This window comes from Echiichthys vipera (genome assembly GCF_963691815.1).
Source record: "Echiichthys vipera genome assembly, chromosome: 2".
NCBI lineage: Eukaryota > Metazoa > Chordata > Actinopteri > Perciformes > Trachinidae > Echiichthys > Echiichthys vipera.
In genome coordinates this window covers 782868-800367 of record NC_139827.1, presented here as the reverse complement: position 1 = coordinate 800367, position 17500 = coordinate 782868, and the positions used below count along the sequence as shown (strand labels likewise).

The 17500-nt window shown below is 52.3% G+C and overlaps 2 protein-coding genes across 4 annotated transcripts in view; both read left to right on the top strand.

The window, feature by feature from the left end:
• Positions 1-7471, top strand: part of ttbk1a (tau tubulin kinase 1a) — a gene marked incomplete at its 3' end in the record, with an annotated part of 35109 nt that extends 27638 nt beyond the window's left edge. The window contains exons 15-16 of the mRNA XM_083932602.1: positions 5491-6950; positions 7063-7471. Of these exons, the coding sequence (XP_083788728.1) occupies positions 5491-6950; positions 7063-7471 (1869 nt within the window). The remainder of the gene's footprint in view (positions 1-5490; positions 6951-7062) is intronic.
• A 5227-nt stretch (positions 7472-12698) lies between these two features.
• pex6 (peroxisomal biogenesis factor 6) overlaps positions 12699-17500 on the top strand; it is an 11356-nt gene continuing 6554 nt past the window's right edge. The window contains exons 1-9 of one of the 3 annotated variants that reach the window (XM_083932681.1): positions 12699-13227; positions 13291-13312; positions 13843-14460; positions 14969-15138; positions 15711-15794; positions 15880-16030; positions 16180-16319; positions 16582-16687; positions 17231-17433. In XM_083932681.1, coding sequence (XP_083788807.1) covers positions 12716-13227; positions 13291-13312; positions 13843-14460; positions 14969-15138; positions 15711-15794; positions 15880-16030; positions 16180-16319; positions 16582-16687; positions 17231-17433 — 2006 coding nt within the window. In that variant the 5' untranslated portion in view covers positions 12699-12715. Of the gene's footprint in view, positions 13313-13842; positions 14461-14968; positions 15139-15710; positions 15795-15879; positions 16031-16179; positions 16320-16581; positions 16688-17230; positions 17434-17500 lie in introns of all 3 variants that reach the window. The other 2 variants (XM_083932680.1, XM_083932679.1) reach the window with 2 other exon arrangements.

The window sequence follows — 17500 nt, the reverse complement described above, 5'->3', positions numbered from 1 at the left end:
ACACCCATTATGTTACTTTGTACGTCCTTTTTTTGCGTTACTTCACCACGGACCTGCCGTCCACACTCTCCTGAACATCGTCCAACGTCTGTGGACCTTTCCTGTTTCCTGTTACTGGAACCACCAGAACCTTCCAGGAGCTCTTTCCTGGTCACTCTGGGCCGATCTTCTCGCACTAAAACATTCATGATCAACACTTTTCCTTTGCTATTCTTCAAACTGTGCACAGTTTGAAGACAGATTCAATCCTGCAGACGTCTGAACGCAAACGTGTCTTTGAAGGCGCACTTTGCTTCTGCCGCGCGTGTGAACCTGAGCACCACGCACGCTGGCGTGGGAGGAGGCTGGGAAACCACGTCAAGAGTTTAAATGTAGTTTAAAAAAGGTCGATTTCACAGTTTCATCGTCTGTAATCAGCGTCTGCACACTCAGCAGAGAGCCGTGAGTGTTTGTGACCAAGAGCATTTATCACATTTAATGCTCTTTCAGCTTTGAAGACCTTTATTTTGAAACTCACTGATGAGTTCCTGTAGTTTGTCTCTTGAACACTTTGCATCTCGTTGTATCCTCAGAAGAATCGGTGCTCGTTCCCCCGGAGAGGTCGTGTGTGAGGTCGTTTCTGTCTGTTCCCATCAGGACGGTCGTGAGTGTCCAACGTCAGCGCCGCTGCTAGCTCGTACCACAGCAGCGGCGTGTTGCTTTGAATGTCACACGAGCTGCGTCTCACAAACACGATACCTGAGACGAGCCAGGGCGGCCATGTTGTGCGGTGAACCGGTTGCTTTCTCATTGTGTTAAAGGGCTACATGAAGTAAATATGCACCACTGGCTGTTTCATTGAGCTTGATCTCCAGACTCTGTTCCCACGCTGCTTCACGCTCAGCTCACGCCCGTTTTTATACTCCGCACAGCGCTACAGTACGACCACTTAGAGAATGTATGCAAGTGGACTAGCTGCTAACTTTATTTTGCACGCCTGCAAAACGATTCACCTACCGTACGAGATTGTCACTGATACATGTCGATGTTTTTGTCCCGTGTCACCGTGAAAGCAGTGAAACAGGCTCCGAGTGCGCTCAATATGCTGACGACACACAACACTATCCGCAGCATCGATGACGGCGCGCCGCTCTGAGAGACTGTTTACCGCCCGTCGCCACTCTTTGCATGAGACCTGCTGTTTGTACGACGCGCACCTCTGACTGTAAAATGACGGAAACAACACTGTACTGTAATTACAACGTAAACACAGTGAACGCACCTCTGACTGAAACACATCTGTGGTTCTTTTGTAAATAACTCACAACACTAGAGGAGATACTCACGGATCCGAGCTGTGACGTCTGGAGCCTTTTCTTACCGTCACGTCTTTAACTCAGCAGGAAGTGACGCTGCACGACGCTGCACGACGCTGCACGACGCCGCTGAAGCATCACGGACTTCCTCTTAACTATGCGGCTGTTTGAGCCGAGTGATCTGGAACCATTTCTTTTTTTGTTTTAACAACTTTTACGTCTCATTTTTGCTGTTTTTAGACACAATCAGTCACAGTAGGATTTGGTTGAAAGTGTCACAATGTGAACTCTCTGAGGCACTTCCTGTTTCCTACTGGACTTCGAACTGAGCTCCGTTCACACGGCCGGTCCCAGTGACCTGAGTCCGATGTTTCCTCTCATCTGTGACCCGTGTCTGATTCTGACAGTGTGAACAGAACATGTCCCGTTGAATCTGACACCTTTAAATGTGCCGCTGAATCGGATACGTACCTCAATCTGAACAGCCAGGACGCATTTAATGACGTCACGCTGACGAGTAACGTTGATTGGAAACGACATTGCGTTACAGGCGGGAGGAACAGAATCCAAACAAACATGGAGGACGGCGAGGGGAAGTTTTAGACCTCATCATTAAAATCTGAATTTTCTCCTCCTCGTCCGTCCTGAATTCACCGGTTCCTCCTCTCACTGTTTTGAGCAATAAGCTGTAAAGTCCTATAACCCCGGCTTCATTTGTGAGGTTCGCTTCTTTAAACACCGTTGAGGCGTGATGTCATCGATGACAGGTCACGTTTAGAGATGTAACGTGAACAGATAAACAATAAATCAGACCTGTGCGTTTAGACCTGCAGTGGGAACGGAGCTGAAGTCATTCGTTGTCGTCTGTAGGAATTACGTCCAAAACAACCACAAACATTTAAAGCTGTCCTTCAAATCTTTACGTGTTGTGAAAGTAGAAAATACGCGTGAGGACGTCAGTTCCCTCCGAACCAAACGTGTTCTTATCGTCTGTCTGCTGAACACGGTGCTGAGAGCAAACACGTTAATAAAGACTCACAATGTTCATTTTATCCAGATTCAGCTGATGCACGTTTTCCTGCCAAAGCATTGGACTCCACTGAGTTTGCTAACGCGCCTTTCTTTGGCTGAACGCGTCCGATACGACCGCGTCGTGTTCCTCTAACTGCTGCTCAAATATCGATGATTTGATAGAAATCAAAACACTGATCTGTTGAATCCCTGATGTGTAGAAAAGCAGCAGAAGTGAACATTTCAAACTGCACCTTTATTCACAGTCTGCCACGAAACATTTATACCTCATGAGTCACACACTGGAGTCATGTCCGCGTCCATTCACTGCATCTGTGACGTGTCCGCTGGTCTCTCTGGAATAACAGGGTGATGATGTGCAGATGATTGTGTTCTTCACTTTGAACCTCGCGTGTCGCTGACGGATGATTCTCAAAGGAACATTCAGGGATTTTAAGAAATCCTCTTCAGAAAGAAGCTTTGATGACTAACGTCTGTGTCTCTGCCCGTGCGTCCGACGGCCCGATAACAAAAGCGCTGCTGCTCCAAAAATACTCACTGTAGCGGCTTTAAGGCTCATTTCTGCTCCACGTACGTAAATAGAGACGTTTGTTATTGAAGCTGAGACAAAGTGACGACCGACGTCTCTGTCAGTGTTTCAGGACGTCCGTCGGGGCTTCCATGACTCGCTCGCTCCTGATGTTCAAGGTGCTCGACACTGCCCCCACGGTTTCAGGTGGTACTGCAGCGTTTGCTCCGTATCTGTACGCATCCGTCAGCTTTCAGGATACGACAGAAATAGGGAGGAGACGGACGCAGAGGACGCACAGAAGGCTGCGTATCCGAATCTAACGTTGAGCAGGAATGAGCCTTTACTACGTCCCGGACCCCGTTCTCGTTACGGACGGCTCCAGAGAGGGTTTCAGTGTCTTGTACCTGTCAAAGTTTGCCTCATTGCTCTCCTGAAGGAGCAGATGTGTGCGCACTTCTGTGAAATCTCACATTTAAACGTATCCAGCAGCTTCAGTTGGTACCTAAGTTCACGTGTTGTCAGTCTAATGGAGCCATAATCATCGACTCCTTCCCAGAGATCAGATCCTTGGGACCCTGAAACACTTACTCATTAACTTTCACCTCCGTGTAACGTGAATAAACGTGTTGTTTTCCACACAATCGGGCTCGTCACAGTTCACACGTCAGTTCCAGTGAAACATGACGCAGAACTCATCAGAAGAACTCATTTTATGTCATCGTACGAACACGACCGGTGTCTGATAATGATGCAGTGAAGTTATTCATGGTTAGGGGTTCAGGCTTTTTCCTCTTTACATCTATTTGTGTTGTATTTTGTGGCACTGAGGTGAAGGTCTGATGCTGCTTAGGCACAAAAACACCTGGTTAGGGTTACGGTGAGGAGACGACGATGGTTTGGGTTAAAATGATCACCTGCACGTCAGAGTACACTCGTATACGAAGGGCACAATAAACACCAGGGAACACGGCTATTTTGGGAAAATTTGGCTTTTTTTGGGATAACGGGCCGTCGGACTAATGGGTTTACGGTCCAGTGGGCAGTTTCACCTGCAGAGACATGGCCAGGATGTGCTAAACCTAGCTTAGCATTAGCTTAGACTGAAGGGGGGGAAGCATCTTGTTAGCGATCAAGCTAGTCAGCTGAGTTTGGGACCACTGTGCTAAGTTCCTGCTCCCAGAGGCTGTCGGTGAACAAACTGCTGCTTGAGCCACAATGTTTACAGACCTTCAGTGTTTGTGCTAAGCTAAGCTAAGCTAAGCTAAGCTAAGCTAAGCTAAATGCATCCTGGACCTAACTGCGTACTCAAGGGAACTGTGTCCAGCAGTGTTGTGCAAGTTCACACTGAACGAGAGCGAGCTCAGAGTTCAGCTCACACAGTTTCAGAGGAACAGGTTCACCTTCACATTCACAGTAAACTCTTTCATGTTCTTCTGTTTTTTTGTTGTATTTATTTTAGATAAGACGTCCTGAGACTCGCTGGATGCTTCAGCTCCCAGAGTCCCAGGTGTGGCTTTGTTTTTGCAGGCGAGAGTGAACAACGCTCCCGTTTCCGTTCAGTCGCTGCAGAACCGTCACGTGCAGTTCATCGTTAATCAAACACACGAGCACGTTGTCTTTGTTCACGCACAACACTGCGTTCAGTGCAGTCGCTTCAGTCTGAGGACGAAAAACAAAAGTATTCTTTAAACGTCTGAATGTTTCTTCCAAGTATTTGCAATAAGAGCGGCGTGGTCCCAGCGCGGTGATCCGTGAGTGTCTTTCACCTGTATGATACACGTTAGCATCGTTTTCTATCACTCTCTGACTGTACAGTACCGCTGTATCATTTACAGGTGAAGCATGTATTTTAAACCTTTTGTAAATCCAAATGATAATTGTGTACATATATACAGACATGTAGAAAGTACTTAGGTTTGCAGTTACTCTCCATTAGCATGACCATTAGCGGGGTTTAGGATGTGTGTACAGGCTGTATGTTCAATCTTTATGAAGGGAAACACTTGAAATTCACCTGATATCCAACTGCGTGCTGTCTAAGGATAAACTCTGCAATGCATTTTTTTGTGCCTTTTATATCAATGTATGTAATCTAGACAATCTTGAAAAGCTTGTGTTCAACCAAAATGACATTAAAATGGTTTTGGGGGCAAATACACCGGCTCCTGCTGTCTTTCTTACCAGGGGAGGGGAAAGAGCGCCACACACGTCAGCGTCCTTTACGACGGCCTCAACAATTCAGATCACAAATGTTTTTTATTGGTTTGTTTTCAACATTCAGTGTTAACTCGACTCGTCCTCTGACTCCTGCTCGCCAGCGCGTGAAGTTGAACCTCAGCTTCACTCGTTTGGGAACAAGCTTTGTCTCATGTTCTTATATTTGTGTTTTTCTTCTGTGTTGTATCCACCATTATCACAGCTTCCTCTTGAATGTGTTCTGTGCATGCATGGGCAGTGGGCAGTGGCGTGCACAGACTCTTTGGAGGGCACATATAGCACGTCCTCGCCACTGAAGAGGGAACTTTAGGACACGTTGAGCCATGAGGCGGGGTTGATCTCTGGTTTACACGTGTTTGTCAGTAAATGTTTTTGATTCTGTCGTGTTTTGAGTGAATTCACTTGTAATAAAGAGCGTTGTTGCATCTGTTCCAGGTGTTGTCGCCCACGGAGCCGAGCAACCCGTCGCCGCCCTCCCCAGATTATCGGACAAAGGGCCAGAGCGATGAGAAGGAGCATTTCCACATCCTTCCTCAGCTCCAGGCCAAGAGGGCCGACTTCCTCACCGTCATGCTCACCGGCACGTTGCCTCAGCGCCGGAGCTTTGCCACGCCAGAAGAAGACGTTCAAGAACCTCTGGGGCCGAGGGATGATGACGTCACAAAGAGTGAGTCCAACAGCGAGGCGAGTCAGAAGAGCACCGAGCGTAGCCAGGATGCTGCGCCTTCAACACTCATGGCCGAGGACCAGAAGGGCCAAAGGGAGCACGCCTCAGCTGCTGATGCGGACCCTGACCTAGAGGACGCCTCCAAAACCCTCGTCCTCTTCTCACCTGGAGACACTCGTAAGTCTCCCTCTGGTGGTGATCATGTTCTGGAGGGAGAGTTGGCCACACCGGTGGCTCTCAGTTCCCGTACCGACCGCCTCCTGGTCGGGGAGGCGATCCAGCCTGAACCCTCTGAGACCGGCCGTTTGTCCCCCGCTCTCAGGTCAGACCTGAGGCCTTCCACTCCCATTGCTCCTGCATCACCGCCCTTCACCAAAGTTGAGCGCACTTTCATCCATATTGCAGAGACGTCACACCTCAATGTCATGTCTTCCAACGGTCATTCTGCCAAGGACAGTGACCGGGAAGTCTTGGCCATCATAAAGGCATCCGCTGTAGAGGATGACACCCGTGAGCAGGAAGGAGCAGCAGTGACAGAAGAGTCCTTAGAAGAGGCCGGGCCAGACCAGACCACATCAGCTGACAAGCTCCCCAAAACTGAGAATGGTCCGTCAACTGTCCTGGCCCAGTCTTTGGAGCCTGTCCCTGAAGCCATGTCACCGGTTCATGAACAAACAGATCCGTCACAGGAGCCTAAGAAACAGCCATTATCCAGTGAAGAAGCCGTCACGCTTCAGGCAACCAGATCAGAACCACCGGCCGCCACAAAACCCAGAGCCCGAAGCAGAATCCCAGTCCTCATCTCTGAAGAGGACTCGGGCTCAGAGAAGTCCTCCTCCCTCTCAGCTCGGGCTCGGCTTCAGCAGCGGGCCAGGCAGCTGGACTTGGCCCGCATGCTGGTCCAGAAGCAACAGGGTCGCTGGATGAGGAGGAGGATGTTGTCTGGAACCTCCTCGTCCTTGTCTTCTGGGGACGATGAGCGGCGGAGGGCCTCTGAAACTCTGTCCACCACCGGCTCAGAGGAGGACACACATACCTCGGATGAGTCCAGAAGGACCTCCCGTCTCAAACCAACTGAAGAGCAAGGCTCCAAGGACTGCAGGAGCAGGATCCCCAGGCCCGTCACCCCCATAAAGAGGCCGTCAGGTGGGCTCGCTGCTGCTGCTCCTTCTCCTCTCTCCTTGCCAGAATCCAGCGCTACCAAAGGAGCACCGTCCTTCGCTAACGGGTATGATGCTGTTTCTCCCTTTCAGTGCATACGTTTTGATTTTGAAGCAGTTTGATGAGAAATGTTTGTAGAATTTGAAGTAAAACTCTTCATTTTACTCTTCTGTCCACAGGAATCAGAAGATCGGACTCAGCACTCACAGCAGCACCCAACGGAAGTCCAAACCCATCTCACCCAGGTCCTCCTCCTCATGTCCACGTCCGTCTGCCGGCCCGTCCGGCAGCCCTCGAATGCCCCTGCGAGTCCTGTTTGGAACCAGACGCAGCCTTAGCTCCACCCACTGCAGGACAGACAGCCCCTCCCCTCAGAGAGTATGTCCGTCCAGGCAACCCCTCTCGGTTCGAGCCCCAACCGTCCCCATGCTACCGCCCAGGACTACAACAACCATGCGGCGCAGCGCCTCGCAGGAAGCCACCGCCCAGACCTCCTCCGGCACCACGCCCACCAGGACCAGGCCGAAACCAGCCGGGGCAGCGAACTGGAAGCCGAACACCAGGGAGAAGGTGGTGCCCGCTAGATAATACAAAGAGACTCAGAGCTGAGACATGTTTGTGTATAATCAGTCTTCGGACAAGCTACGCCTCAAAGGTTCTCACCGGATCCACATTAGACTGTGATGGTACAATCACCTCCTTCAGTTCATTTCATGTACACGGACAGCGAACTATCGTCACGGGCTTCCAGTTCTCCTGAGTGACTGCTACAGGAGCGTTGCTGCAATGGTGCTACGGGAACGTCCGCTGCTCCTGGTCGACCCCTGATCGAACTGGTGTCAGGAACTCTCCCCGTGCACCGTAACACTCCCAGCTCGTCCACAGCTATACTACTCTTGTATTGACAGTTCCCTGCTTGGTTCACTTTGCATGGTGAAGTATATCACACATACACTGAATCTGTAGAAGGAAAACGACATTAACAACGTTAAATGATTTGATAACGATCCTCCTTCTTATGAACCGGCCCAAAGAGACAGAACTGGACGTGTGTGAATGCCCGAGTAACGTTAATGTGATGATAGACTCCGAACTACTGTATATCCTGTGCTCGTTAAGACCTCGGACGAAGAACGACGGCGAATTAGGGCCAAGTATGAAAAACATATATATGCGGACCCGGGAGGGGGGGGGGGGGGGGGGGGTTACTTCAGGAAAAGTCAGATTTATGAGTTTAAAGTGGGAAGAGCAGTGTTTTCTTTCCCCTCCCTGTTGCAGACGACGCTGCCGCGTGGCGTGCAGCTCCTGCGTGGCGTGCAGCTCCTGCGTCTGCAGCAAACTCTGGAAAACTCTGTTTGGAAGTTTAGAGAGAACGAAGAACGCCACGAGGTCGATGACCACGTCTTTAATACGACAGCAGCGTCTGAAGTGATGTTCAACAGGGAGGGGAAACAAAACACTGCAGGAAATGAACTAAATCTGCTTTTTATTTGACACTATAAATAAAATTGAATTGAAAAAAGAAAAAACTATTTTTCTGACATTTATTCCAATAAATCTGCGACATTTTACCCGAAATCCCCCCCCGGGTCTGTTATTGTTGTTATTTTCATATTCGGCCCTGAAACGCCGTCGTAATAAAGAGGAATTGAACGTGACCACAGAGTGAACGCCGGCCTCCTCCTCCTCCTGCTGTGACACTGGGCATGCTTCACTCCTCCTCCTCCTCCTGCTGTGACAGTGGGCATGCTTCACTCCTGCTGTGACAGTGGGCATGCTTCACTCCTGCTGTGACAGTGGGCATGCTTCACTCCTCCTCCTCCTGCTGTGACAGTGGGCATGCTTCACTCCTCCTCCTCCTCCTGCTGTGACAGTGGGCATGCTTCACTCCTCCTCCTCCTGCTGTGACAGTGGGCATGCTTCACTCCTCCTCCTCCTGCTGTGACAGTGGGCATGCTTCACTCCTCCTCCTCCTGCTGTGACAGTGGGCATGCTTCACTCCTCCTCCTCCTGCTGTGACAGTGGGCATGCTTCACTCCTCCTCCTCCTGCTGTGACAGTGGGCATGCTTCACTCCTCCTCCTCCTGCTGTGACAGTGGGCATGCTTCACTCCTGCTGTGACAGTGGGCATGCTTCACTCCTCCTCCTCCTGCTGTGACAGTGGGCATGCTTCACTCCTCTGTCTCCTGCTGTGACAGTGGGCATGCTTCACTCCTCCTCCTGCTGTGACAGTGGGCATGCTTCACTCCTCCTCCTCCTGCTGTGACAGTGGGCATGCTTCACTCCTGCTGTGACAGTGGGCATGCTTCACTCCTCCTCCTCCTGCTGTGACAGTGGGCATGCTTCACTCCTCTGTCTCCTGCTGTGACAGTGGGCATGCTTCACTCCTCCTCCTCCTGCTGTGACAGTGGGCATGCTTCACTCCTGCTGTGACAGTGGGCATGCTTCACTCCTCCTCCTCCTCCTCCTGCTGTGACAGTGGGCATGCTTCACTCCTGCTGTGACAGTGGGCATGCTTCACTCCTCCTCCTCCTGCTGTGACAGTGGGCATGCTTCACTCCTGCTGTGACAGTGGGCATGCTTCACTCCTCTGTCTCCTGCTGTGACAGTGGGCATGCTTCACTCCTCTGTCTCCTGCTGTGACAGTGGGCATGCTTCACTCCTCCTCCTGCTGTGACAGTGGGCATGCTTCACTCCTGCTGTGACAGTGGGCATGCTTCACTCCTCTGTCTCCTGCTGTGACAGTGGGCATGCTTCACTCCTCCTCCTGCTGTGACAGTGGGCATGCTTCACTCCTGCTGTGACAGTGGGCATGCTTCACTCCTGCTGTGACAGTGGGCATGCTTCACTCCTGCTGTGACAGTGGGCATGCTTCACTCCTGCTGTGACAGTGGGCATGCTTCACTCCTCTGTCTCCTGTGTCGTCACTTCCTTTCTGCTCCGCGTGTATATGATAGAATCATTTCCCATAGAGACGTCTTTATTTTTAAAGTATGGCGTTCGAGTCTCTAACCCTCTGTTCCAACGTGTCGGCGCTCTGTTGTTTTTAACGCATGAGAAAAACCATGAGAGGAGGACGCCACGCCTGCTGGTGTTGTGTTTGTACGGGGGCCACGGGCGCTGAGCTGTGAAGTAAAGTCTTGGTCATGTTCAACAGGTCTCGTCTTTTTTTTCTCAACAGTCGATATCCATGTTCATTCCTCAGGGCGCCCTCCCACTGTGCCTCCGTGCCGTGCCCCAGCACGTGTCACGGCTAAAGTCTGGTTCCTTTGACCAGTGTGAGTGCAACCGCACCACGTCTAGGAGCGGCACGCTTGCCGTCCACGGCCCGTTTGGGAGAGGTGGGCTTTAGTAAAGCATGTTTGCACGTGTATGAGCACGAGCGTGCGCACGTGTATGAGCACGAGGCCTACGGCGGTTCTGAGGTCATTTCCTGTGCGCCTGTTGGGACGTAGAAAAAAGAAGGAGGGGCCATGCGCGGACATTTCAAACAATGGCGGTGAAAGGTTCACGTTGGTGTGATGCGGAGGTGGAGTGTTTACTGCAGATTTGGTCGATGAAAAGATTCAAAAACAGTCGTCAAGACGCACAAAAACTCCGAGGTCTACGGAAAGATCTGGAAACAAAGCCACGCATCGCCATGACGTCATCAATGCGTGTGACGTGTTACGGCGTGATGACGTATAGGCAGCAAGAAGCATTCTCCGAGGCCCAGGTAGTGTGAGTACAAACGGGCCTGGAGGGGGGGACAAGGACCCTAAAGCACGGGGCACGGGACAGAGGCACAGTGGGAGGGCGCCCTCAGATCTTATTCTTCTCTGTTCTGACCCGTAAATGTCAGGTTACAAAATACAACAGCATCAAATAATGAAGAACTTGCATTTAGACGTGATTTAGCTCTGAACGCTAGCGTGACGCTCGCTATCAGGGATTTGTCTCCGTAGAAGAAACAAGAACTGAACAAAGTCCCTCAGTGAAGGTTCTGGATCCACTTCTGGAGAAGATCTGCACGCCCAGGGGATCCACGTAGACCGCCTCGGACAGGGGCGCTCTTCATGAGGTAAAGGTTTGAATCCCTGTAGACCGTACGGCCTCAGACAGGGGCGCTCTTCATGAGGTCACGGTTTGAATCCCTGTAGACCGTACAGCCTCAGACAGGGGCGCTCTTCATGAGGTAAAGGTTTGAATCCCTGTAGACCGTACGGCCTCAGACAGGGGCGCTCTTCATGAGGTAAAGGTTTGAATCCCTGTAGACCGTACAGCCTCAGACAGGGGCGCTCTTCATGAGGTAAAGGTTTGAATCCGCGTAGACCGTACAGCCTCAGACAGGGGCGCTCTTCATGAGGTAAAGGTTTGAATCCCTGTAGACCGTACAGCCTCAGACAGGGGCGCTCTTCATGAGGTAAAGGTTTGAATCCCTGTAGACCGTATGGCCTCAGACAGGGGCGCTCTTCATGAGGTAAAGGTTTGAATCCCTGTAGACCGTACGGCCTCAGACAGGGGCGCTCTTCATGAGGTCACGGTTTGAATCCCTGTAGATCGTACGGCCTCAGACAGGGGCGCTCTTCATGAGGTAAAGGTTTGAATCCCTGTAGACCGTACAGCCTCAGACAGGGGCGCTCTTCATGAGGTCACGGTTTGAATCCCTGTAGACCGTACGGCCTCAGACAGGGGCGCTCTTCATGAGGTAAAGGTTTGAATCCGCGTAGACCGTACGGCCTCAGACAGGGGCGCTCTTCATGAGGTAAAGGTTTGAATCCCTGTAGACCGTACGGCCTCAGACAGGGGCGCTCTTCATGAGGTAAAGGTTTGAATCCCTGTAGACCGTACAGCCTCAGACAGGGGCGCTCTTCATGAGGTAAAGGTTTGAATCCCTGTAGACCGTATGGCCTCAGACAGGGGCGCTCTTCATGAGGTAAAGGTTTGAATCCCTGTAGACCGTACGGCCTCAGACAGGGGCGCTCTTCATGAGGTAAAGGTTTGAATCCCTGTAGACCGTACGGCCTCAGACAGGGGCGCTCTTCATGAGGTAACGGTTTGAATCCTAGCGTGTAAATCTGCTGCAGCTGAGCTGAAAACACAAACACGACCCTGAACAGAAGCACGACAGGACTTTAAGTGTGCTCATGCTGTTAGCATCGATGCTGTTAGCATTGATGCTAGTAGCATCGATGCTGTTAGCATTGATGCTAGTAGCATTGATGCTGTTAGCATTGATGCTTGATAGCATTGATGCCATGTGGCTACAAACGATACACAAATATACATATTCAGTTTATATTCATACATAAACATAAACACAAACATATAAACATAACAGTTAAAATGAATTAGAACATAATGAAAAGAAATAATAATAATACAATTAAAAATAAGAACAGGACAGAAGAAATGAAAAACCAATAAGGTGAGTAAATAAAAGTAATAATAATAAAATAAGACAGACGTTTTTTAATCGTTGGGGTCAAACAAACACAGAACAGGATCATTATGTGCTTCAATCGTTGTTTATGTTTTATTCATGTTTATAGTTTATATATTTTTATCATCTTTTTTATAATTCTTGTATATATTTTGTACCATTGCAGCGTGGGTCAGAGAGAAGTGTATTTATGTATTTATATTTTTATGTATATATTTATATATTTATGTATTTTTTTATATATTTAAAGATTTATATATTTATGTATTTTTATATTTAGATTTTATGTATTTATATGTTCGTGTATTTATAAATGGAGGTGCAGTTCCTGTACCCGCCAGCGGGGGCAGTAGCACCCCGCAGCCGCGTCCTGTCTGCCCCACTACAGGAGCAGAAGAAGCGGGTCCAGGATGGCGGTGCAGGTGGACCTGTGTCCCCTGGAGCCGTTCCCCCCTCACCGGGCTCCTCTGGACGCGCTCATACTGGACTCTCAGCTGGACTCGGTCCTCCAGAAGGACACCGACCCGCCGACCGTCCTCTTCACCCCGCAGCGGCCTCACGGCTCCGGGGAGCCGGGCATTCTGCTGCGCGTTCACCCGACCACCGAGGAGGAGACCGACTCCCCGAGAGCCGAGTCCGGGAGCCGGGTCCGGCTGTTCGTCAGCCGCCTCTTCCTGCGGCTCCACGGGCTCCAGAGGCTCGGCAGCACCGGGACGGTCCGGCCCCTGGAGCCGGTGCCGCTGGGCAGAGTGGTGTTGGGAGCCCGCAGCAGGCAGAGCCTCCGCTGGGCCGCGGCTGAGCACTTCACCGGCGCACTGCTGGAGCTCTGCGGCCCGGGACAGTGGCTCCTGGCCCGGCAGGGAGACCCGCTGCTGCTGCCCCCCCGACCCCCGGAGCTGCCCCCCCGACCCCCGGAGCTGCTCCCCCGACCCCCGGAGCTGCTCCCCCGACCCCCGGAGCTGCTCCCCCGACCCCCGGAGCTGCAGCCGGGAGAGGAGCCGGGACAGGTGAGGCCCGGAGCCGACACACGTTACTGATACTGCAGCAGCCGGGCAGGCATTATTAATATTTTATATTATTATTATTATTATTATTATTATTATTATTATTATTATAAATAGTATTAATATTATTAATAATAATAAAGACAGAAGAGCTTAAACTTTACTGATACTTCAGCAGCCTGTCGGTAATAAATAAAATAATAATATTATATAAAATAATATAAATATTATGAATTATTAATATAGAAAGCGCAGCTTCTGGAGAAAACTAGTAAATAATGTAAATGATAATAAGAATAATAAAAACATTATTATTATTTATTTCTGTTTACTATTTAATTAAATGATGAAGAGATATTGTATTATATTTAATTATACTTTATGATATTACATTATCACACATTCACACTCACACTCACACACACACACACACACACACACACACACACGCACACACACAAACAAAAACTGAAGTGTGGTGTCTTCAGGTGTGTGTGTGTGGTGTCACAGGTGTGTGTGTGTGGTGTCTTCAGGTGGAGCTGCTGGTGCTGGAGTGCAGCCCTGTGACTCAGGGTCGGATCACCGCGGACACCTCTGTGGTTCTGACGGACTGCTGGGACCCTGCGGACCCCCCCGGCGCCCCCCCGCCCCGCAGACCGCTCAGCCTGTGCGTGTCCGACTTCGCCCACTACGCCGACGGCCTGGGAGGAGGACGCTCGCTCCTGGACGACAGGGCGCTGCTGGGCTCGGGGTTCTGCGGCGTCCTGCGGGCGCTGGAGTGCCGGCTGGACGTGCGGGTGGTGGACGCCCGGCGCTGGCGCGGGCTCACGGGTCCGGGGGGCGCCGCCGTGGACGTGGACAGCAGCGTGTTCCTGGGCAAACAGCTGCTCCTCAGGCTCGGCCTCTTCAACCAGGAGTGGGTGGAGCTGTGGAGGGTGGGCGGGGCCTCCGGGCCGGGCGCCGGGCGGCGGCTGGTCTCCGTGCAGGTCGTGGATCTCACGGACCGGCACACGGACCGGCACACGGACCGGCACACGGACCGGCACACGGACCGGCAGAACCACGAGATCGGCTTCATATCTGCAACTCTGTGGTTCAACATGAGCCGAGGAGACGAGATCCCAGAGGAGAGCTGCAGCCTGAGGATGAAGGTGGAGACACACACACACACACACACACACACACACACACACACACACACACACACACACACACAGAGACACACACACACACGCAGAGAGAGACACACACACACACACACACACGCAGAGAGACACACACAGAGACACACATACACACACACATACACACACACACACACACACACACACACACACACACAGAGACACACACACATACACACACACACACAGAGAGAGAGACACACACACACACACACACACAGAGGCACACACACACACACACACACACACACAGACACACACACACACACACACACACACACACACACACACACACACACACACACAGACACACACGCAGAGAGACACACACACACAGACACACACACACAGACACACACACAGACACACACACAGACACACACACACACACACACACACAAACACACATACACACCCACACACACACACACACACACACATAATAACCCGGTGTGTGTCTCTTGTCGTGTCTCAGCGGTGGCGAGCGTCTCCTGTGGCGCCCGGCGTTCCTCGCTCTGACACTTCCTGTCGCTCAGCTGTTCCGGCGTTCGCCAGCGAGCTTCACATCGAGCCGGTGGCGTCTCCGCTGCACGACGGGCCGAGCTGCTGCGACCAGCTGCTGTCAGAACACTTCAGCACGCCGCGGTAAGCCCCGCCCCCGACACACACGGCCCAATCAGAACCAGGCCCCCGACACACACGGCCCAATCAGAACCCGTCCGTCCTCTGTCCCCTCTGTCCTCTGACCCGTCTGTCCTCTGACCCGTCTGTCCTCTGACCCGTCTGTCCTCTGACCCGTCTGTCCTCTGTCCTCTGACCCGTCTGTCCTCTGTCCTCTGACCCGTCTGTCCTCTGACCCGTCTGTCCTCTGACCCATCTGTCCTCTGTCCTCTGTCCCCTCTGTCCTCTGACCCGTCTGTCCTCTGACCCGTCTGTCCTCTGACCCGTCTGTCCTCTGTCCTCTGACCCGTCTGTCCTCTGACCCATCTGTCCTCTGTCCTCTGACCCATCTGGCCTCTGACCCGTCTGGCCTCTGACCCGTCTGTCCTCTGACCCGTCTGACCTCTGACCCGTCTGTCCTCTGACCCGTCTGTCCTCTGTGTGTCTGTCCTCTGACCCGTCTGTCCTCTGACCCGTCTGTCCTCTGTCCTCTGACCCGTCTGTCCTCTGACCCGTCTGTCCTCTGTCCTCTGACCCGTCTGTCCTCTCGTGTGCAGACTCGTGTCTCAGGGGGACGTCCTGACTGTTCCGGCTGAAAACCACCCGGAGCTGCTGCAGGACAACGCCGGGGGAATCAACAGGTACAGGACCCAGGACCCAGGACTCATACATGTATCTGTGATGATGATGATGATGCTGATGATTGTGACCTTTGACCTCTCTCAGGTGTCCGGCGCTCTTCTTCAGAGTGCAGAAGGTTTGTCCGTCTGCAGAGACACGAGGAGGAGAAGAAGAAGGAGGAGGAGGAGGAGGAGGAGAAGAAGAAGGAGGAGCAGCAGCTCTCCTGGCCGACACACTGCACACCTCCCTCTACATGGTGACCTTTGACCTTTGACCTCTGACCTTTGACCTTGTAACAGCACATGATGTATTCAAAATGGCGGCGTGTGATGACTTTCTTCATAAGCAGCCATGTTGTCCAGTTGGAAGTACACATGTATATAAAGGTCCTGGTTTACCCGTCAGGCGGCGTGCTCCGGCGGCGGCGCCGTCCCCTGCTGCCTCTCATTGGACGCCTCGTGTCCGTGGAGCGGCGCGTCTCCTCCGGGCCTCCTCAGCACCGTGGAGCTCCTCAGCAGCATCGTCCTGCCTCACCTGCAGCACAGGTGACACCTGAGGGGCAGTGAAGCATGCTGGGAGGGCTCAGTGATGTCACAGTGAGGTCACAGTGATGTCACACTGATATCACGGTGATGTCACAGTGATGTCACAGTGCTGTCACGGTGATGTCACGGTGATGTCATAGTGATGTCACAGTGATGTCACACTGATGTCACAGTGATGTCACACTGATGTTACAGTGTTGTCACCGTGAGGTCACAGTGACGTCACGGTGACATCACCGTGATGTCATGTCCTGTGTTGCAGCAGCGGTCTGTCCGGCTGCACCGTCCTCCTGCACGGACCCACAGGAAGTGGAAAAGTGAGCGCCGTCAGAGCGGCGAGCCGCAGACTGAACCTGCACCTCCTCAAGGTACTGCTCCTCCTCTTCCTCCTCCTCCTCTTCCTCCTCCTCTTCATCAGTGTCTCCTCCTCCTCTTCCTCCTCCTCTTCATCAGTGTCTCCTCCTCCTCCTCTTCATCAGTGTCTCCTCCTCCTCTTCCTCCTCCTCTTCATCAGTGTCTCCTCCTCCTCCTCTTCATCAGTGTCTCCTCCTCCTCCTCTTCATCAGTGTCTCCTCCTCCTCCTCTTCATCAGTGTCTCCTCCTCCTCCTCCTCCTCTTCATCAGTGTCTCCTCCTCCTCCTCCTCCTCTTCATCAGTGTCTCCTCCTCCTCCTCCTCCTCCTCCTCCTCTTCATCAGTGTCTCCTCCTCTTCATCAGTGTCTCCTCCTCCTCTTCATCAGTGTCTCCTCCTCCTCCTCCTCTTCCTCCTCCTCTTCATCAGTGTCTCCTCCTCCTCTTCATCAGTGTCTCCTCCTCCTCCTCTTCATCAGTGTCTCCTCCTCCTCCTCCTCTTCATCAGTGTCTCCTCCTCCTCCTCTTCATCAGTGTCTCCTCCTCCTCCTCCTCCTCAGGTGGACTGTGTGAGCGTGGTCGGAGACTCCCCTGCAGCGTCGGAGGCGCGCCTGTCCTCGGTGTTCCGGCGTGCCGGCGCCCTGCAGCCGTGCGTCCTGCTGCTCAGGAACCTGCAGCTCCTGCTGCGACCTCGAGGAGGCGCCGAGGAGGACGCCAGAGTCCAGGAGGCGCTCTGCCAGCTGCTCCGGGACGCCCCCCCCAGGTGAGAGCCCCCCCCCCGCCCTCACACACACTCAGGGTTCTGATGCGGTCTCACCTGCGTGTCTCTG